At 30.5% G+C, this 23,022-nt stretch overlaps 1 protein-coding gene across 1 annotated transcript; it reads right to left on the bottom strand.

Annotated features, from left to right (window-relative positions):
- Positions 1-1,378: 1,378 nt before the first annotated feature.
- LOC133790965 (respiratory burst oxidase homolog protein B) lies at positions 1,379-7,503 on the bottom strand. The gene is made up of 13 exons (XM_062228825.1): positions 7,318-7,503; positions 6,359-6,938; positions 6,106-6,265; positions 5,432-5,480; positions 5,191-5,304; positions 3,860-4,294; positions 3,340-3,726; positions 3,138-3,233; positions 2,910-3,025; positions 2,712-2,814; positions 2,523-2,596; positions 1,831-2,345; positions 1,379-1,717 (listed from the first exon to the last, which is right to left on the bottom strand). Exons 2-13 carry the CDS (start codon positions 6,921-6,923, stop codon positions 1,608-1,610), a joined length of 2,724 nt encoding a protein of 907 aa, XP_062084809.1. The 5' UTR covers positions 6,924-6,938; positions 7,318-7,503; the 3' UTR covers positions 1,379-1,607.
- Between the last annotated feature and the right edge of the window lie 15,519 nt (positions 7,504-23,022).

The following is a 23,022-nucleotide window of genomic DNA, read 5'->3' as shown; positions in this document are numbered from 1 at the left end:
TAGATTTTTAACTTAGGGAAAATCTATAAACAAGACCTAAGTAGTCTTAGTTACATTTACACCTAATACTAATATATGTATATATCTTCCTTTGAAGATTAATATATATATATATATTTATATATTCAGTATATGTTTTCCTTTTTACTCTTTAGAGTTCTTAGATCTTTTGTAGTGTGATAGAGTTCAGACATATTTGGTTCGACGAAGTAATTGAGTTACTTGTTGTTCTCCGTTGTATCCTGGGAGATAGACGTCGAAACTTCTTGAAGGCGGCCAATCTGTTTTAAGGAAACTGTGTGCTACACAGGCCCCAGATTTTATTTTGTTGTTATTATTGTTTATTATAATTATTGTCTAAATTAATTATAATTACTATTTATATTATGTTATTTATAATTATAATATTATTATTTATATTATAATTATTTATATTGTGTTATTTATAATTATAATATTATTATTTATATTATAGTTATTTATACTGTGTTATTTATAATTATAATATTTATGTATTTTTAATTAGTAGATATAAAGTTTGGTTTATCAGTTTATTCAAGTATTATATTGGTTATATTTGTCTAACAATTTCCGCCCATAATAGAGTAGTGCCTTCCAAGTTCATTTCTGTGTGGTGAAATTGACATCCTTAATTATTATTCCCACACTGTGATGGGAATTAATCACAAGAAAGTGTATGTGCATGTATTCAAAAATTGCTGTGTTGCTAGAGCCTTTTGGTTTTGTTGCTCCACTCATTTGAAGGTGGAGTTGATCAGCTGCCAAAACTTGGTTAGATTGGACCCTCCCTCTCATGCCATTATGGATTTAGAGGATTTTTTTTAGTGAAATTACCTGCAGACTGGAGGCTCTATGGATTGCGTACGTGAAACAAAGTTCAATTCGAAGGGGGAAGTTTAATTTGGACCTTTGCTTAATGAGTTTGAGGTCTGATAATTGCAGGGTTTGAAAGATATCAATTCTCACTTATGCTTCATTTGACCAAGGCAATGCGGGTTTGGCAGCAGTTTTCTATTATATGCTGAATCCCCTGACTGGCGTTCCTCTCTTTGATTTTATGCTATTGTCAATTGGGTTAAGTTTTTTACAGCCATTAAATTTTGGTAAACTCTCAGGGGTTTGAATATTTGTGCTAACGCTATGGCTAAATGGTCCCAAAAAACTTGTTTTGCTGGTCTTTTATTACCAAGGGAGACCCCACTTTCGCGGCTGCCAAGCTGTTTTGAGTTAATTCAGTTTCCACTTTGGCAAAAGAAGAGAAATGATGCTCCTTGTTTGTTTGTTTGTTTCTTAGGTACCTCATTTTGTTACATATTCTATAAACTAGTTAATCAACTAAATTTTCACTGTAAAGGAATAATCAATGCATTATTTCTACAATTTATACTCTATAATATATCTGCGTTTAATAACAATAAAAGAAAACAATAAATCTAAGAATATTACGTACATGTTGAATCTATACTTTAAAACAAATAAGGCCAAAAACTTATGGGACCTAAATTTATATGATCATATGGTGTGTATATATATAATAATATATTACATTTGAATTTAATTATAGAATAGAAGAAGCTTGAGTTAACTTAGAAGTTCTCCTTGTGGAAATCAAATTTGGTGCTTGTTTTTCGAGAGAAGTCTAGAGATAGGCTCTTTAGCTCATTAACTAATCCATGTGCACCACAATAAAACACTCCTGCAACAAGTAAAAATACCAGAATTAACGACCTCAATTCAGAACAAACAATAAGAGGAGTATAATTTAAGAAAACGATATTAATATTTTGAAATCGAAAGCGAAATACTTACCAACTCGTTGGTCGACGTGCTTAACTGCTACGTGCTTGAAAACATTACGCCAATTTGGTCTTGCAAAATGGGTTTTTACATTTGTCCCAGACACAATATCAACCCCATTCTTAGCATGATTAAGAGACTGAAGCATAGTGATCAAAGCAGAGCGAGCATCTCCTTCTTCATAAACACTAGTCAAGTAGTTGTGGAGCTCAAAAACACCATCACGGTCGTTCTCAGCCACCTCATTCATCACACCCTTGAACCACTCGAACGAGCCTTGTTCCCTTGTGACCCAGTAGAAATAGGCACGTTTCGTGGCGAAAGGCTTTCTCTTGTTATTGCTCTTAAGTCCGCTCTCTACTCCATCTTCGATCTCTTTGTATTGCTTCATGTTGTTAAGAACATCTTTTAGAATGCTGATCAAAGGAGTGGCGCCAATTCCAAGGCCTACGAGAAGGATAACTTCGTACTGTTTATAGTCCTGTGCTGGTGCACCATATGGGCCATCGATTAGGAGCCTGGGCATCCTGATATTTTCGAAGAAGAACATTGACCATTTGAGTACAGAGCCATAAATAAAGGTTGAAAATGTTCGAAAATAGCCAAGTAATAGTGACATATCTCAAAATTAATAGGATCACATAAATTATATGAGCTTAGAATATGTAACTAGTGGAAAGTAAATGTAATGTGAATAAGTATACCTGGGAATGTCATTGGATTGACCAATGTCAGCTCTTAGAAGACCACTTTGATTGACAGATGGAGGCTGGCATACCTACAGTAATCACATGCCGAGATTAACAAAATGTGTGTGTATATTTATATCTATATGTATGTAGTGGAAAAATGACTAAGAATTAGATCAGTCACATGATGGAAAAGATTGATACCTTTGAGAAAATGGTTTTGAGCTGCGATGTCCAGTCACCAGCGGTGCGAATATGGACGCTCAAGTAATCATCTCCAGGAGCCGAAGTAATTGAAAAAGGATGCCTGAGATAACATCAATATTCATTCTTATCAATTACACAATGATCATAATCACATTACAACAACATTAAGAATGTAGTTTTCAAGTTAGAACTTACCATTGAAATGGGGATATAGCAGAGCAGTTCAAGTATATGTATTGCCCACTAGTGTATTTAAATCCCTGCGGTCTAGACATATGTAGTGCTAGAACATTTCCAGGATACACTGCAACCTGAAAATTTAAAAGAAAAGATATTATTTTATTATTTATACATATACATCTCATTGACAAAGAAAGAAATTAAGAAAGGAAAAAATAAAAATCATTACATTAGTAAAGTTACCTTTAAAATTTTCACTGATTTGTTACCAGATCTAAATGCACGAATCAACCGTTCACAAGCATATAAAAGGATTGGAACAGCCAGATACATCCATGTCTACAACAATTTAGAAAATTGAAATCAGAACTTAGAAAATACAAAACATAGAAGTACTGAAGTAAATTAAATAAATAAATCACCATTAATTGTTTGAGTAACTTACAGTCTTTTTGTACCACTTCTTGGAAAGGTAGAGATAGTAACCGTGAACGACAAAGAGGACGTAAACAATGACAAACAAGTGGTGGGAGTACCAAAAGGCGTTGAACCCAGTAAGCCTCTTGAGAGCAGTAGGGAGGTTTAACCTGTTTCGTCGGAACCAAGGTTGTGCTAAGGTGAAAGCTATAGCCATAAGGACCACCATGACCACACCGGTCCAACCCTCTGTCCCCTTCACGAACCACCAATAATCATCGGGTCGTTCTTCCCCAAAGAATTGCTCCATTGGCTCGTATTCATCATCAGTTGCATGCAGCAGCCTAGGAAAATCACACGTTAAATGGGCGCCTGCATGTAGACCAACCCCAATTGCAATCCCAGCAGCGATCACCTATTACAAAAAAGGCCAACCATGGGGACCAAAATCAATCACAACGTGCGCGACTCCATTTGGTTGAGTTAACTTATGAAAACAGCTACAATATCTTAATGGCCATTTGTAAAAAGCAGTTCGATCATTTTACCTTGTGAAAATTAATATTGTCATCAAAGGGCACCACAGCTCCCAACTTTGTCCTGCTCCTGAGAAAAGTAATGGTATTTCTGCAGACGGGTAAGAGAATTAGAGCCATGTTGAACTTGAGAGTCTCCGCAGCACCTTTAGCCGTGGTAACACAATAGCCCATGACTTCAAACACGGCCCGATCCTTGTACTGAATGAACTTCCAAGTGAAAAGGCCCGCACAGATGGCGAGCCACAGGCCCATGACCCAAATACGTTTCCAGTTGTCCTCTATAAAATATGCGAGCCGTTTGTATTGCTGCTTTATTGGGTTAGACTCTTTAGTAGGGACCAACTTCTGGCTCAGCATCTGGCTAAGAACTCGGCTCTCAGTGGCCGTTTTAAGGTTACTGGATTGAGCTGGGGCTTGAAGAAGTAGCATTTCCAAGTTGTATATCTGCATTCAGCGAAAAAATGGGCAACTTCTTTATTGGGCTATACTTAAAACTGAACTGAGCTCTAAAACTTCAGCCCATTTCAGTCAAAAACAACTTGTACCAGTGACGGAGCCACTCTTGGCTTAGAGCAGGCTCAAGCCTACACTGAATTTTATTTTAAAACAAAACAAAGTATATGTAATGGATCTTGTACTAAATTGAGACATTTGAGGTGTGTTCAACATATAACAATTCTGATTACTATACATGTATAGAAAAGTATCATCTGAACTAGGCTCAAATACTAAAGCTTTTGAAAGGCCAAGCACTAATTCTACAATTTTTCTTTCCTACAAAAGTATTATTATTAATATTAAACCATCATTAGAAGTAGTAATAGACTTCAGAGTAGTGAAGTATACAAAAAAAAAAAAAAAAAATCAATTTATTCGTGTTATATATAGCTTATTGAATTAGTATAGCTATTTGTTCAATTTTTATTAAAGTAAAATTTTCAAAAAAAAATAATAGAAAAAATAGGTTCCAATTTATGTCTCTGACTCTCTAATACAACCTCTAATAAATAATAGAAAAAATATTTATTTATTCAGAATAAAAAGCAAAAAATAATTGCTTAAAATTGATCAAATTTTATATTTTAAAAATTATCACCAATTTCACCTAATTCTTACTCGAGTAAAATTTCGGGCTCCTACAGCGACTTGTGCCAATTATATAATTATGCTATATAATATTATTTTTCGCATTTAAATAATAACACGGCAAAGAGGCATGCCTGGCAATTAGGACTAAATTTTTAGAAAATGATAAGTTAAATACATAATCTTAGGGATGAAACACTCAGATATATATATATATATATATTAAAGAAAGAGGTAACGAAGAAGATGCAAACCTCAATATAGCCGAGGTTGTCTGGGTCCAGCTCTTCCATAATAAGTGCTGCATATTCTTCAGCACGTTCTTGAATCTTAGACAACTTGTTTGCACCAGCACTTAACGTAATAATCTGCAAGTTTAGGTCCAAAAATGTAAATATTCAAAATATTTATAGTTTTCCCAATTATTATTATTATTATATCTCACAATTTTTTTTTACTTCCACTAATTAAAAAAATAATATTAAAATAACTAACCTCTTTTACTTCCTCTTCATTGATTCGGCCGTCCGCGTTTTTGTCCACCCTGCATTCATTGCGTTCATAGACGATTTAGTTATGTAATATAGAATTGAAACTTTTATTATGACAGTGCATACAAACCAAACCCATCTTATATTTTATACATTTATTCCTACTCAACTCTTTTTCGAATATATTTGTAATGAAATATGTTCCTAAATATTACAGTAATGTAAAAATTTAGTCTAATTAATCACATCTACTGAAATTAAGATTTATTATTTTAAAATCGAGTGTATATTTTGAGTTCTAATATGTATATTATAATAATGTTAGATGTATCTTATTATTCCACTCTATAATTAATGATAATATTATATATACATTTCCCATAACCAATATTCAAAAATGAGTTTTGGCACTACTATCATTATAATGTTTTCTCGATCAAACTAGGACAACTTCTTTTTTTTTTTTGCCCCCCACAAAAAGATATATTTTTCATAATTCTCAATATTATAATATTTTATTTTATTCTTAGCTACGTGTCATCACCAATAATTTTATTCTCTAGGACAAAAACTTTCGGTGAAATTGACATTATACTATGCTAAAAATAATAAAAAATTAAAATAAATTAAATCTTACAAATCAAATTTCTCAAAAAAAAAAAAAAAAAAAAATCTTACATGTCAAAGAAAGTTTGAAGCCTAGCATCGAAGCTTTGATCTGTGATTTGTTCCCAGAACTCGCGTAACTCAGCTTTGTTCACTGAAGAAGATGTTATACCTCTCCGTCGAGCCAATGCGTCAAACAACTCGTTCGCGAAATCACTCGACTCGTTCATTCCTGTTTTTTTTTTAAATATTATATAATATCAGCTTTCTTGCCCATTTTCTCACCACCCAAACAACAAAAAAGCAAAAGAATCAATCAACGTACCTATGCATTGGCCAAAGCGCGATTTGGAAAGTACTCCATCGACGGAAAATTTATCGAAACGCGTTTCGATTTGAGCCCAGCCTTCGTTCCCGACATCGTTCTTGGTCATGAATTTGAGCCCCTTGAGGGCGCGGGCGGCGCCGGATTTGTTCCGATCGATCTTCTGCTGCTTAAAACTCTTGGACGAAGTCATTCGCTTAAGCTCCTGCGACACTTGCCGGAACTTGAACGACAATTGAGATCCCAGCGACGACGAGTTAGGCTTCTTCTCGAGCTGAGTCGCCAAGAAAGCAGTCTCCGAGTCACCTCCCCTGATGTTCTGAACCATGACCGAGTCATCTCGGACATCGAGCGTGATCTCCACGTACTCGTCTTGATCCTTGAACCTAGTGCTCTTCTTGCTACTGCTCTTCCTCATCTTGCTCCCGCCGGCGCCGCCGACTAACGGACCACTCACACTCAGTGGACCGCTGTAGCCGACTCCAGCACTCCCGCCGCTGATGCTTCCCGTCTCCGAATACGAATCGTGATTACTATGATGACTTTGATTCTCTTGAATCTCCATATCTTCAATTAATCTCTGAACCAAATAAACAGTACAGCTATGATTATAATTAATATACTCAAATCACATCATAGAACATAATTAATGAATATAATTAATAAATTTTCATTCTAACTAAATCGGTAGCTAGCTCCATGCAATCTATATATGCAAAACCAGAAGAAAGTCCAAAACTACACTACAGCTAATTTATTATATTAAAATAAATACATGATATATATATATATATTTCCCAGAATAGGCTGGGAAAAGAGTGGTAAATTACAATTTAGACACAATGAAAATCAATTAATAAAATTATAACTGATTTTGAAAAGAATTAGAAAATAAGATCAAGAATGAATATGAATTTTTGACAAAGAAAATTAGAGCTTTGAAAATGAATATATCTTACCAGCAGGTATATGTGATCAAGGTTTGTTTTGTTATACTTATTTTTTTCTACTTGTTGGCTGAGGAAAATAATATGTAGTGATTGTGAGAGTTTGGTATGTTTTGAGAATATTTGATGAGAGAAAATTGGAGTAGTGAATTTATAATGGAGATTGAAGATTGAAGATTTAAGATAGAGGTGGCTAGAACAGTAGTCTAATAATAATAATAATAGGGTTTAGAATGAGAAAGTCAAAGGAGCTAGAGGAAAACCCATGGGCGCATTTGGGAAGTGAAGCTGGAGTTGATTTTCTGAGTGGTTGAATTTTGGGGAGTTGTTGGAGGAGCCTGTACAAAGCCAACCAACTAATTCTTCCTAATCAAATTCTCCAAGTATATTTATTTTGGAAATTTTAAACATTTTCAACTTAATTGTTGAAAAAAAAATAATACTATGATCTTTTTTGTTTATTATGTTATTTTTTTATGGAAAGATTTTTGTAAAGTTGTTGCCAGTTCAACTTCAACTGGTGGACTGGACTTTATTGTATTAATATGCAGTGTTGCTATAAAAATATATCATCAATTTATTTTTATGTTAGCTTTTTTACTGTGGAAAAAAAAAATATGGATCATGCGTGCATATATAGATGGTGGAGGTAAAAATAAAAAATTGGACTTATATGGGAGTTGTAGCCACTATATCTTCTTGTATTAGTTGGCCAATATCAAATTATATATGAAGATCACTGATGAATATTTTAGTTTTTAAATAACAGAAACGTTTTAGATCCAATTTAGAATTTTATATATGTGCAAAGAAAAAGAATGAAAAAGAAAGAGCCCTTTTAAAATGAAAAGAACAAAAACAAATGAGTTAAATGTATATAATAAAAAATATATTAATGGTTTTCGTATATATATATACGTATATAATTGCATGGTATGAGACGTGATAGCCGGGAACATGAGAATTAGGCAGGGAAAATTATCAACTGCAAAGAACATGCATATTAATTATATAAAGAAATTTGACAAACAAACAAAAAAAATGCATTGATTAACCCCACTAATTAATGAGACGAAGAACGTGTTTAAAAAAAAATTGTCTAATCTGACAAATTATATATATACACATGTGTCTTCAAAATAAGCATTTATTAAACAGAATTTCAAAGCCTACCATAGCCCATTTGCATGATAATTATTGAAATTAATATATACCTACGGATAAGCTACTCGGAAGTTTCGTTTCACCGATATAATTTTTAACCAATTTATAATTAGGACCTATATATTTTATGATGAATTTATTTATATAACGTGCAATATACATATTTGTTTAGTTTTATTTATAAAATTTATTAATTATTTTTTATTAAATTTATATTAATGTCATATAAATTTTTAATTAATATCATATTTTAATTAAATAATTTTTTGTTTAAGTTTATATTTGTTCTAGTTTTTGAATTTAAAAGTAATTATATATTATATGTTTAATGTAATATTAAATATTATATATATATTTTAAATTTAAATTTCTTGCTAGCATTTTTTTTAATTAATTTGTTATTAATTGACAGTAGATTATATTATATATTTAATATGATATTATTCTAATTAATGAGTTTAAGTTTAATTAAATTTTATTTAAATTATTTTTAAATAATTATCATTGTAAAATATCTTAAAAATATACTATTTTAATTATTTATTATTTTTTAAAAATTATCATTGTAAAATATCTAAAAGAATATCATATTTTAATTTGTTTAATTATTTATTATTTTTTTAAAAATATAATTGTAAAATATATCAAAAATATTATATTTTAATTTTTTAATTTTTTATTTTATTTTATTTAAATTTAACTATTTCCAAACTACTATTAAATATAAAATTATTCTGTTAAAATAAAAAAATTCTCTCATCTACGCACTTTTTATATAAAAGAGATTTGTGTTTTATTTTTAATACAGTAGTAAAAAAGATGAATATTTGCTTTTAAATTCATCATATATAGTAATAATAGTGCTTATGTTCAGTGTATCTTGATCAAAAGATTATATAATTAATTATATGTCTTTGTATTTTTGCCTGTGGAGACTAGAGATAATTTGACTTTTTGAATCCCGGAAAAAGGGATAAAAAACATTGATGTGTAGGGAGTAGGATGGCCGTCAAATTAATTTATATAGTACTGATGATGATTGTAGAGTGATACTGTTTTCCACTACTTATAATTATATCTTCATTATTAATATTATTCATTACAAACAAAATAAATGTATATATAAATATTTTAAAAAATGATCACATGCTGATGTTGGTTTAGTTCTGGCACTAAAACCTTTTTTGTAACTAAAATAGCGAGATCCAAGAGTACTGTACACTGCAACATATACAAAAATTAGCTAATAAAAAAACGTATATAAATATCTATATATTTATAGCAATAGCTATCAAAAGACTGACATTACAGCCAGGCTTTATAATATGCCAAAATTCGTAAAAATATATCGATCAAAACACACACAGAAATATGGGCTATCTAACTATAATTTAAGTACGTAACAATAGTATATGGTAAATAAATAATAAAGAAATGGAACAGAAAACCTAGAAGTAATTCGATCCTTATCATTTTCTCTTTGTATATATGTACCGTCTTTTGTAAACATTATCTCCTTAAATTATATAATATATACCCATGCACCGAACAGATATCAATTTTAAATCTCTCTATTCTGATGGGATTTGTTGTCATATATTTAAGATTTTAGATATCTTTGGATTTTATTTTTGGCCTTTTTGTTGTTTTTAGTAAATTTTGATGGCATACGTACGTATTCTTCGATACCAAAACTTTCGTTATCCAAATTTGAGATTTAATTTATGATGTAAAATATTATATTGTTACAAAAAAAAAAAAAATTGTACCACATTTAAGAAACAACTTTTGGTGGTGGCGGAAGGTGTTTTTGATGATGAAAATGATATTTTATTGTGGAGCTATATATATTATTAATTAATTATTATAAAGTATTCCTTTTCTAGATTTAAGTATGTATAAGCACATCACCCTGCTACTTCTATATTTGCCTAATATTCTTCTTTAATTAGTTGTTTTAATATAATTATATTTATACATCAATTTATGTTATTTTTATAAATTAATTAAATAATATATATGTTGTGCTACTTCTTTGGGGCTGCTGTGCGATAATTATTTTAGACTATACAATTGTACACAGTCATACGCTTGGCACATTTCAAGCTTTTGGACAAATCTCTGTCTAGTGTCTACCTCCCAATTTAGTCCCAATATTTAGGGACTACGTACCCATAAGTTATAACATTCCAACAATACATTTCTCTTTTCTTTTTCTTTTTCTTTTTCTTTTTCTTTGTTACTTTTTTGGCATTTTTGTTTATATATTATACTAAATACAAGCAACATACAATATGCACGCGCGTTTGCTTACTTTTATTTATAGAATTTATTAATTATTTTTATTAAATTTATATTAATGTCATATAAATTTCAAATAAATATTTTATTTTAATTAAATAATTTATTTACTTTTGTTTTAGTTTTTGAATTTGGGAGTGATAACAAGAAATTATATATTATATGTTTAATATAATATTAAATATTATAGGTTGATTTTAAATTTAAGTTTCTTTCTAGTTTTTTTTAAAAGCAATTTGTTGCTAATTGACAATAGATTATATTATATATTTAATATGATATTATTATAATAAGTGAGTTTAAGTTTAATTGAATTTTATTTAAGTTTTAAAACTTATGATTTTATTATTTTTAAATAATTATCATTGTAAAATATCTCAAAAATATCATATTTTATTTTTTTTTAATTATTTATTATTTTTAAATAATTATCATTATAAAATATCTCAAAAATATCTTATTTTAATTTTTTTAATTATTTATTATTTTTAAATAACTATCATTGTAAAATATTTCAAAAATATCCTTTTTTAATTATTTATTTTATTTTATTTAAGTTTAAGTATTTACAAACTACCGTTAAATATAAAAATATTTTGTTAAATATAAAAATATTTCGTTAAAGCTAAAATTAAAAAAATTAAAAATTATTAAAACTAAGAATTTTCGTTATCTACACACTTATTATATAGAAGAGATATATGATATTTTAAAAAATTATATAATATTTGTGAAATTTTAAATAATAATTTTTAGAAATAAAATATTATTATAAATTATTTTTAATAAACCTTTTTTAATTCTTATTGAATTATTTTGAAATTTATTTATTTGATTTGTTAAAAAAATATTATATTTGATAAAATTTTATTATATATTAAAAAATTATTTAGTTTCATACTACACCAAACACATAATAGCATACTAAGATAATGTAGATCAGTACAATCCTATATTCCAAACGAGCACTTAATATATTAATGGATGTATTCATAAGATGAAGTTTAAAAGAAAGAATTAAGAATAGTATAAGAAGGATCAAATTAGTTAATTCACATGCGGCTAGCTAGGTAAGGTAAACGGTAGGTGAAAGATCATAATGAAAAAATAATAAATTAAGAAAGTAAAACTAGAAAAGAAAAAAAAAAGTTTGGTTTGTACAATCATGGCCTCCATTATTATATCATTATGATGAAGAGTAATTTTCACATTATAGTGGAGTAATTAATCGATATTTATTTAAATAAAATAAGAATAATGATTTTGGGTTCGTTTAAATAAAAATAATATATTTATATATAACGATAATGGGTTGCTTTCAAAAGGTTAACGATAATGGGTTAGTGATATAGATTCAAATTAATCTATAGCCCTAAACTTACTGTCTAATTAGGAATTTACAAGTAGTTAGTCAACAACAAATTTCAATTCTTATCCTGAGGTGACCCTTTTGAATACACTAGTTTTATTTGTTCATACATATCTCATTTATACATATAAAAATAAAATATATATAATGATTGACAAGAGGGATTAAGATGTGGACCTTGTGTTCCAAAAATCAAAAACAACCCCGTGGTGGTGTATATTCATCCGAATTTAGATAATGTTGACATTAATAATTATTACTTATAATTTTTTTTTTTAAACCCTTTTTCTCACTCGTGTTAATGTCTAACACGTCATGATTAGTAGCTTGGAAATCTCTTACAGAGATCAGCCGAAATCTAGTACCGATCTAATTTTTTTGACATCCAAATCATCGTATAAAATATATATTTATGAATTCGGCTTTAATTTTAAGCCTTATTGGTAGAGTTTTTACTGTTTCTCGACTCTTAATAGATTTTGGCACGGTTTTTTTTTTTTTATTACTATGTATATTGTAGCTATTTGGAGCATCTACAAATTTTTAGAAAATTCCGAATAGTTTACAGTACCAAAAATTAGGTTCAAACATGTTATTTTCCACGCGCATAAAAAAAATTAGTCATGCGTGCAACATGTTTGAACCTATTTTTCGATACTGTAAACTATTCAGAATTTTCTGAAAATATACAGTATGCCCTAAATAGCTACAATATGTCATAAAAAAACTCGCGCCGAAAATTATTCACGGATCGAGAACACTGAGAGTTCCGCCGGTAGAGCTTAAAGTGAAGCCCCAATAAAAAAATTGTCATTTATTTATATTACAATTCGTAATTACATGACGTACGCAAAAGATATATATGTATAATAATAAGGAAGATGGAGAGCAAATACACATTTTGCATAAGCTCTTACAACTTTGAACTAAAACTAATTAAATTTAACATTTCTATATATATATATATATATGTGTGTGTGTATCAGTATAGTATATATATGTATGTTGTGTATGTATATATTAATCCTTCAGCATAGACATGACTAGTTAACCATGCATATGTCATGACAAAACCTAAGCCATATTTTTCTGGGTCGCTCTTATCCATATTATATATTCGATCTTGTTCAAGAGTGATGCTAATCCAAATTGTGATTTGAATTATATATTATAAGATGGGGTCAAATATTATAAAATGTAACCTAGAAAAATCAAAATACTGTAAAACAAAGGAAAATTTTGAAGTAATGTAGTTGGATTTGGCTTTTAAAAGTGCAATATTTTAGAAGTTATTCACGGGGTTTATGGTCAACCCAATAAAGAGAATTAGCAGCCTCTCGTAGATTAACCATATATATACATCCCTGAAATTTAACAAAAGTCAAATTTGAAGGCAAAAAAATAATGTACTTTTCCACGACCTTCTTTCTATATATATATATATATATATAATGTATATGTACATGTATATGTATATGTCAATTTTCTACGAAATACAGAAAACATGTTGAAGAAGATTGATAGCTGCGATGAAAGTGAGGGATATATATGATAAAACAAATAGAGATAATTTATTATAATAAGTTGTGTTTGTATAATTTGTTGAAATCAGCTAATGGTTTTGTAACTTTTGTCGAAATACAATGGAAAGGTCAACATATCGCGTTATATATATATATATATATATATGTGTGTGTACATCGTAGTCAAACAAAATATCTTATGTGGGTTTTCACTTTTCAAACTTTTTTCACTACTTTAAGGTCAAATTTTGTTGCTTTTTGTTCTCTTTCTTGCTCCTGCGCCAAACTTAGAATACCATAATTCTATAATTGAAAATACATAACGATATTGCTCAAATTGATGTTTGAAGTACTAGTCGTTTGTTAAATAGTAACAAGCATTAGTTCAATAAGAAGAAGAGAAAAAAACGCGTCGAGAATAATCTACTCTTACAAGATTCTTACAAAATGTTTGCATCTATCCACACAAAAAAAAAATAGAGTTAAGTTTTTAAAGTTACGAATGGCTAACTGTCAATTTGCATTCCCAAATCAAAAAAACTCTAAAAGATGGCGACATATAGATTCATCGACCAAGAATATTCTGATGTAGTGTTTGGATGATTATTGTACTTTTAGAAAGAAAGAAAGAGTGCTTAGCACAATCAGGGGATCACTATTAATTGGCTTTTTTCGATTGTTCCTAGCTAGTCCACTGAATAGAATTATGGAATTTATTTTATGGGAGCACAATAATTTTTTTTTTTACCTATATGACTAATAGGGGTCAATCTATCTATCTTATTAAAATGAATATTGCACACTAGATTATTCTCCATGTATGCGTCCCAATCCAATTTAAACCTCTTCTTTCAGCTTGGCTCATAATGATTTGGTTGAATCTTTTAAATAGGCAAGCTTGAAGCTTCTTAGTGGTTGAATCATTTTAGCTACCTAACTTACTGGGTTAGATCGAGTCTTATCACATCTAATTGACAAGATCGTACTTAGAGAAAGTAGAAAGAAAAAAAATATATCAAAAACTCCAACTATTGATAATTTTTTGTTGTGTTTAGACGATTATGTATATACATCATGATCGAGTAAATTTGATTACAATATCTTTCTTAGGTGAGACATCCCAACCCTAAAGTTGTAGTCTGCCTTGACTAAAGGTTTGTGGCTATATTCAACCTCCAAAAAATGATGTGGGTCAAAGGCACTCATGGAGATACCTTGAGTTTGGATGGAGTTCATCATGAACCATAAGTCTAACTTGAGTCCCTAACTTTTGTCTAGTACCACACTATGTCTTCACCTTTGGATCTACTCATTTTCAAAATCATCCAATAAAATTCTTTATTTAGAATCAGTTTCTTGATTTGGAGAATTTGTTTGAACTAACTTTTGTAATTAAATTATTAAATTATTTTTTGTATAATATAATGAAAAATTTTATGCTAGTAAAGTATACAATTATATTTTTTTATATAATTTTACTAATTTAATCCAAAAAAAAACAAAATTAACCATCACACAATTAAATAGTTATTAATTACTATTTTTAAAACCGATAAAATACATACAAATTTTTCACTACCCATCACGCGTTGTGTTTTTAGTTATGTGAATGAGATTTGAAGAGGAAAAATAGTATAGATGCACTAATAAAAAGAGATTAGTTTACTTAATCAAAGAGTCTTAGCCTTTAAAAAAAAATAAAAAAATATTGTCGACAACCAAATAAACTACCGCATTGCAATTTGGTACCTTTGTTCATTTTGTTGTTAATAAGTACCCATTTTTTAAAAATTGCGGCATAAATACCCATTTTGTTCATTTTGTTGCTAATAAGTACCCAATTTTTAAAAATTGTGGCATAAATACATATTTTGTTCATTTTGTTGCTAATAAGTACCCAATTTTTAAAAATTGTTACATTAATACTCAAAATTCCACTTTTTAGACTCTGCCGTTGGTACCCACTTAACAGAATTACTATTAAGGACATGTGTACTGTCCTGATAATTCTTCTTTTTTTTCACCTAATTAATTAAGAAAATACATAAAACTAATTAAAATAAAAATTAGTACTCTAAAGTCTTACAGACAGATGACATCTGATAGTAAGTACTCTAAAGTTTCCTCTTGGACTTTTTATCGGGCTAAAAATAAAGCTAGAGACATTATTGATGGTACTTAGTTATTTGCTCGACAACCAAATAACTTACCCTATTTTTTACTTGTTCTTTTTGCCACACACCTTTGAAATTTCCTAAATTGCTTAAAGGGGCCCGTATAGGCCTCCAGGTCCGTCCTATCAATATTGACCCTACAGTATACATAATACATTGCTTCTTTACTAAGGTCACGTCAAAATTGGCGATCTAAGCGTGAGAATCGGCTTTTTTTTTTCTTTTTCTTTTTTTGTATTATCTTACATTGTTCCATATTAATTAAGGTTTATTAAAAAGCAAAAGAGGCTCTATGGACGCTACTCCATTTATTCTTCCTTTAATGAAATCTTTTTTTAATAAAATAGATATTATTACTAATTATTTCTCCTAATTATTCTAAACTGACCCTTAAATTTACTAGCTTATCCCCTACTCTGTTTTTTTATCTTCTAATTATTATAATTAATACGGTTCAAGTAAATAAAGGCTTTCCAAATATTAAAAAAAGGGAAATTTGCGGCATAAATACTTATTTTGTTCATTTTGTTGTTAATAAGTACCCATTTTTTAAAAATTGCGGCATAAATACCCATTTTGTTCATTTTGTTGCTAATAAGTACCCAATTTTTAAAAATTGTGGCATAAATACCTATTTTGTTCATTTTGTTGCTAATAAGTACCCAATTTTTAAAAATTGTTACATTAATACTCAAAATTTCACTTTTTAGACTCTGCCGTTGGTACCCACTTAACAGAATTACTATTAAGGACATGTGTACTGTCCTGATAATTCTTCTTTTTTTTTCACCTAATTAATTAAGAAAATACATAAAACTAATTAAAATAAAAATTAGTACTCTAAAGTCTTACAGACAGATGACATCTGATAGTAAGTACTCTAAAGTTTCCTCTTGGACTTTTTATCGGGCTAAAAATAAAGCTAGACACATTATTGATGGTACTTATTGTATTTTCTTAATTAATTAGGTGAAAAAAAAGAAGAATTATCAGGACAGTACACGTGTCCTTAACAGTAACTCTGTTAAGTGGGTACCAACGGCAAAGTCTAAAAAGTGGAATTTTGAGTATTAATGCAGCAATTTTTAAAAATTGGGTACTTATTAGCAACAAAATGAAAAAAATGGGTATTTATGCCGCAATTTTCCCTTAAAAAAATAATAATTAGTATTTTTGTCCTACAAACTTATGATATTATCAGACCGTGTCTCTTAAAATATACGGCATATTAAAAAAAATTCTTGAAATATATTATTTACAGAAACCTAGTCCTTCTGTTAGGATGTGTTCCATTTTGTTGTTTAAATGCTGATGTGACGTTATAAATTCTAATAAATTAATATTTTTGCCCTCCGAACTTTGACCACTACCAAATCGTTCATTTTATTTTATTTTTAAAATCTACTTTTTGTATTAATTATTTAAAATTAATTTAAACCTAATAAATTTTTTAAAAAAAGTCAAATTTAAAATCAAAATAAAATTAAAATAGTAACATTAAAAAGAAAAATGTTAAATCTTTGAAAAAAAATTCTTAGTATTAGTTTGGATTTATAATAATTGAATTTATAAAAATCAAAATTAAATGAAATTAAAACCTAAATACCAAAGTAAATATACATTCTTTGTCCAAAAAAAAAATTATACATTCAAATTCAAATTGCATTATACATATATTCTTTCTTTAAAAAAAATAAATAAATAATTGGAGTCGTGCAACTCAAAACCCAGTATGAATGAATTATTTCTTTTTAATTTATAACAAAAATAAATAGGTTTCTAAAATGGGTCTATTGAATTAATTAGGATTTTATTTATATTTAATTTGTTTATTTTATTCATATTTGATTTTTTTAAATCTAGAGTAAATTTTAATTTGATATTTGATATTTTATTTCACTCATATTTGTTTTTTTAATCTAGAGTGAATTTTAAAGATTTTATTAGAGTTTAAATGACTATTATTTAATTTTTTAAGATTTCAATTAATATTTGAATTATTTTTATAAGAATTAATAAAAATATATTTTTTTTCATTTTAAATTACTATTTTCAATAAAAGGGGCACAATTTTATAGTAATAAAAGTTTAGGTGGCAAAAATGTTAATTTTCTACACACTAGATTGACGTGGCAATGCCATATCATAATATAAACTGAAAAATAGAACGGAAGCTAACAGAATGACTACGTTTCTGTAAATGGAAAAGTTCAGGAAATTTGTTAACATGTCATGTATTTTAGGGGGCACGATTTGGTAGTGTCATAAGTTCGGGGGTAAAAATATTAATTATTCTAAAGTATATATATAGCGATAGTTTGGCTTTTCTCAAAACAGATAGAAAACGTGTTATTTTTCAGTACAATAATTTCATTGAAGTACCAATAACTACTAATTTAATTACTCTTAGTTATTATTAGTTACCAATAGTTACTAATTTTTTTACTTTAAGTTACAAAAGACAATTTTTTTAACTCTATTATACTAGGTTTGATTTATGTACTAAAAATACCATAATTTTTAAATGCATTCGGGAAATATTATACCTTGTCTTTGTTGGGTTTTATGCATTCGGAAGATAAGAAATCTAGAGCTTCTATATAAGAAGTGAAAAAGATGACTTGCTTAATAGCTTAGTCCAAATGGTTAAATGATTGAGCGCTCATATATGTGATTAAGTTCACGGATTTATCATTTATAAGGGACTTAGTGGGAGTTAAGGATAAAATAATAATGAGGGGTAAAACGGCAATTTACACCCAGCTCATTAGTAAGTCATTAATAGAGGATTGACTGATGGTAGCAATTATAACAATGGATAGCGACTTTATGCGAGTGAGATCGTTCTATGAATTCAAGAGTTCAATTCTAAATCTATAGTAGAGTCATAAGGAAATAATAAAGGGACATTTCACTTTCTATGCATAAAGTGTACCCATATTTTTAAAAAAAATGTCATGCACTATTCACTTTTCAATTTAGTGCTAATCTTTCCCCATTTACCAAAAATATCTCTATCATTTCCCCCACCCCAACCCCCCCCCCCCCCCCCAAAAAAAAAAAAAAATTCCCCAAAATTCTCTCACTCTCTGTCACTTCCTCTCTCTCTTGCACCTAAAGAAAATCCCCAAACCCTCACCTCGAACCTCTCTCTCGACGAAATCGAAGTTTCTGACGCCATCCAACTTCATTGTGACCCACCACCGTCATGAAGCATCTCCTCCGCGAAGGACTCGTCTCGAAATAGTCCCACTTCGATGAGAGAAGCTATCGACCTCCGAGAACCCCTGAGACGACGAAGGAAAGGTAAAATCTCGAACCAAATTGGTTTTTGAGCTTAAATGCATTTTAACTAAATTTTGTGTGTGATATGAGAGTTTGTGGTCTAGGTATGGCGATTTGAAGTTATGGGTATTTTTTCTGGGTTTTCCGAACTTGCTCGATAGGTTCGATGAAAATTCGATGCAAGCTCGACAAGATGAATACTATTGGGTTGGTTATAAGCTCGATAGGGTTCGATATAAGCTCGATAGGATTGATACATTAGAACTCGATTAGGCTCGATATAAGCTCGATGTTAGCTCGGTAGGATAAGATTGATAGGACTCGATTAGGCTCGATATGAGCTTAATAGAATGAATATATTTTTTCTCGATTTGGTCGATATAGTAGTCTCGATAAGCTTGATAGTTTCTCGATAGAGTTGATATAACTGGGCTCTATAGGAGCTCGATGGTTCTTTATTAAGACAGATTCTTTTTTACTCGATATAATCTCGATAGTGGCTTAATAGGGTTCTATGGTAGCTAAATGGTGGCTCGATAGAGCTCGATGGTGGCTCGATAACAGTGTTTAACTCGGATTTTCTATGAAATTTTTTACATTTTTTTCCCGATTTTGTTTAATTTCATGTTTTCACACTAACTATTTTCATGTGTCGATGCAGATGTCGAAGTTGCTTATTCTGTTTGAATATCATTTTCCTGGCCGAGTGACATATAGGGGTAGTAGTTGTTGACCAGCATTTTGGTCAACGACACTAAGTCAATGTATATGACAGAATAAGAATTAAATGAACTGAAATCACGTAAACGACACGAATAATTTTATAGTGGTTCGGCCCCAAGAGTTGGTAATGACCTATGTCCACTTGCACTTTTATTATTCAAAGAAGTCTCATACTCAAGATCAAGAAGAAACAAGGTTTAACTGAGTTTCTTAAGCTGAGAAAATAATACAATTCGAAAGGTTTTGTATGTAAAGTGTGTACAAAAGAAATCTCTAGTTTTTTCTCTTGTAACATTCGCTTAGGGTTAATGATTGAATGAACTCCTTATTTATAGAGAGTCTTAGTGGGCAATGAGCCCTTACAAACAAATATAGGTCCTACACATGTAGGTGTGGGATCAGTACATTCAGTTACAAATTCAAATAATACAAGAATAATACAATTTAAATATCAGTTACATAAATATCTTGGGATACTTGCTGGTATCTCGTGAAATATGGATCTTCAGGTAAAAGTGACTTGCTCATCGAGCAAGTCTTGCACTCCGAGCGGCTTCATGAGATAGTACTAGTCTGCTCCATCATCGAGTAGGTTACTTGAACTTTGTTGTATAAGCTTTTATATTTTGATGTAGCCCTCTCGAGCAGCTACTCTTTTTGACCAACTCTCTGAATTTAATGCAGTGTAATGCCACGTGTCTCTTTCTTAGAAGCCATGTCATCAGTCAAAATCGGGTTAAACATTTGCCCCCCAAGTTTATCCTAGGGTGACCAACACTGGATAAACTTCCATTCTTCGACCAGGTAAGTATTTATTTACCTTCTGAATATTACTTTACAACTCATAGATTTTCCTTTATAGGCAATGATCACGCCTCCTCGAATACGCAATTGACGGCTTTTGGGTTTCCTCAGCGCCTAACACGCTTTCTTACCCTGCCATCATTGCCCTTTTTCAATGCAAAACGATGCAGCTTTTTACCAACCCATGCGCATGAAATCACATCACCCCAGAAACTCATGATGAATTTTCCAAGATGACGACATATGCTCGCTCCCAAGTCGCTACCTATAAATAGGTCTTTCCATTACCTTTCACTATTTACACTTTCAAACTTTCCAAGCCTTCTCTTTCTCTGAAATCCTCTCAAACCCGTGACTTTGCTCTTCATTTCCTTTTCCAAAAATTCCTTTTTTCTCCCAGTCTTCCAACCAAATCTTCATCACAATAAGTTTCTAACTTTATTTTTTGTGTTTGCATGACTCTTTGTTACTTGTTGCATAAGTTTCATGCACTTTTTGAAGAATTCGTTTATATGTGTTCTTGATGTTCTTGATTTTTACGTAAAAAACTTAGCTGTTTTCTTGCAAAAATTGTTGATTTTCTAGGAAAATGTCTGTTTAGGTAGTAGGAAAATGATTTTAGGTCTCGAGTTACCCTTGATCGTATTGTTGGCTTTGAGAGGATTTTTTGCAAACTCGCAGAAGTATTGTTTGCTTTCCTAAATAAAATTAATGATAAAAAGTTTTCGTGAAAAACTTTTTAATTTCCTTTTAGATCCGCACTAGTTTATGCTCGAGCGTAGAATCGTGTGTCTTGAATAGCTCACACTTAGTTAGCCACCTCCCCTTTACTTTTCACGAGGTGTATGCATGCGATCACTGGGGGAGTGATTATTCTATTGACCTGAACTTGCTACAAACACTGGTCGATGAAGGGGAACGGAGTCGACCAGATATTGACCTCAATCATGATATTCCTGAACCCTTTGATGAATCTGGTGAGAACACTCTCATTATGATTTTCATTTTGTTCCCGATCAGGAATATTTCCAGATGATAAAGGAATTAGAACAAGGAATAAGGAAATTCCTTCCAAATAATTGGACTTTTATTGTACATCCTAACTCTGTTGATCCACTCCCGGTTGGAATTCTGACCAGTGGGAAGGCAATAGGGGTGTGCAGAATATATCCAATCAAATTACAACCGACCGCCAAAAATTGGATATCCAATTATGATTGGATTGGATCGGATGTAATTTTTAAAATCCAAATTGGATCAGTCGGTTATTGGATGGAATATCCAAAAATCCAATAGAACCAACCGAACCGATCCAATAACCATCAAATTACATATATATATAAGTATATATAGTTTTATATTAAATTTGATTAATTTTAATGCCTTAGTATGCACCTGCACACATGTGATTACTCAGAAAACCCTAAATCCTTTACATAGCCAGTCGCACGCACACATCTCTCTTACTATTTCATTATCCACTTCTCCTTCGCCTCCCTCTCTCCATAACTCTCTCAATCTCATCATCATCATCTCTCTCTCTCTCTCTCTCTCTCTCTCTCTCTCTCTCTCTCCCTCAGTTCAGAACGACAGCGCCGACCTTGTCTCCCTCCCTCGGTTTAAAGCATCGTCGCCAGCAACAACAGCCCCACCATTGGTACTTGGGTCAACGGCAGCAACCATTTTTGAACATTTGGGAGGTAAATGAAAAAAATATTGGGTTTGGTTTCCTTGCTTTCATCATGTACAATTTATAGGTTTATGAATCTTAGTGTATAACGGTATATCTCAGTTTACTGATTTGTTTATATCATTTTTGTAACGCCCTACTACCTTAGAGCCGTTACTAAGTGAGGTTAAAATGTGCAACCAACTCGCTAGACGAGGTTTTTAAAACAAAAGTGTGATTAAGTGAAAGTCTAGGCTGTAATCTTTAAAAAGTTACTCTATTTCATTAAAAGTTTAAGAGTTTAGCATTCAAGATCCCATAACTCAGTTTATAAAATATTTACAACTCAAAGCAAGATTATAAGTAATTAACCATCAAAACTAGGGTTTATACAACCATTTCTCAAAAATATCCCCAACCAAGATAGTCGGGCAGACCGAACATGTATGCGTCGCTCCCACGCCCTCCGTACTCATGGCTGGTTGACTTTCTCTTTGCCCTTACCTGCAACACAGAGCACCCGTGAGCCGAAGCCCAGCAAGAAAACTCAAACAGTACATAACATATGCATAATATACAGTCACTACAGCAGATATCTCAAATCTAGTCAGACAGTCCATATAATCTAACACATATACGGCCATGCCGTCCCAGAAGCGTTACCAAAGCCTGGGGTCGCGGTCTACACCGTATGGATATCCCATG

This window comes from Humulus lupulus, chromosome 7 (genome assembly GCF_963169125.1).
Source record: "Humulus lupulus chromosome 7, drHumLupu1.1, whole genome shotgun sequence".
Classification (NCBI taxonomy): Eukaryota; Viridiplantae; Streptophyta; class Magnoliopsida; order Rosales; family Cannabaceae; genus Humulus; species Humulus lupulus.
Note: the sequence above shows the minus strand (reverse complement) of the source record. Positions and strands in the feature narration are given on the sequence as shown.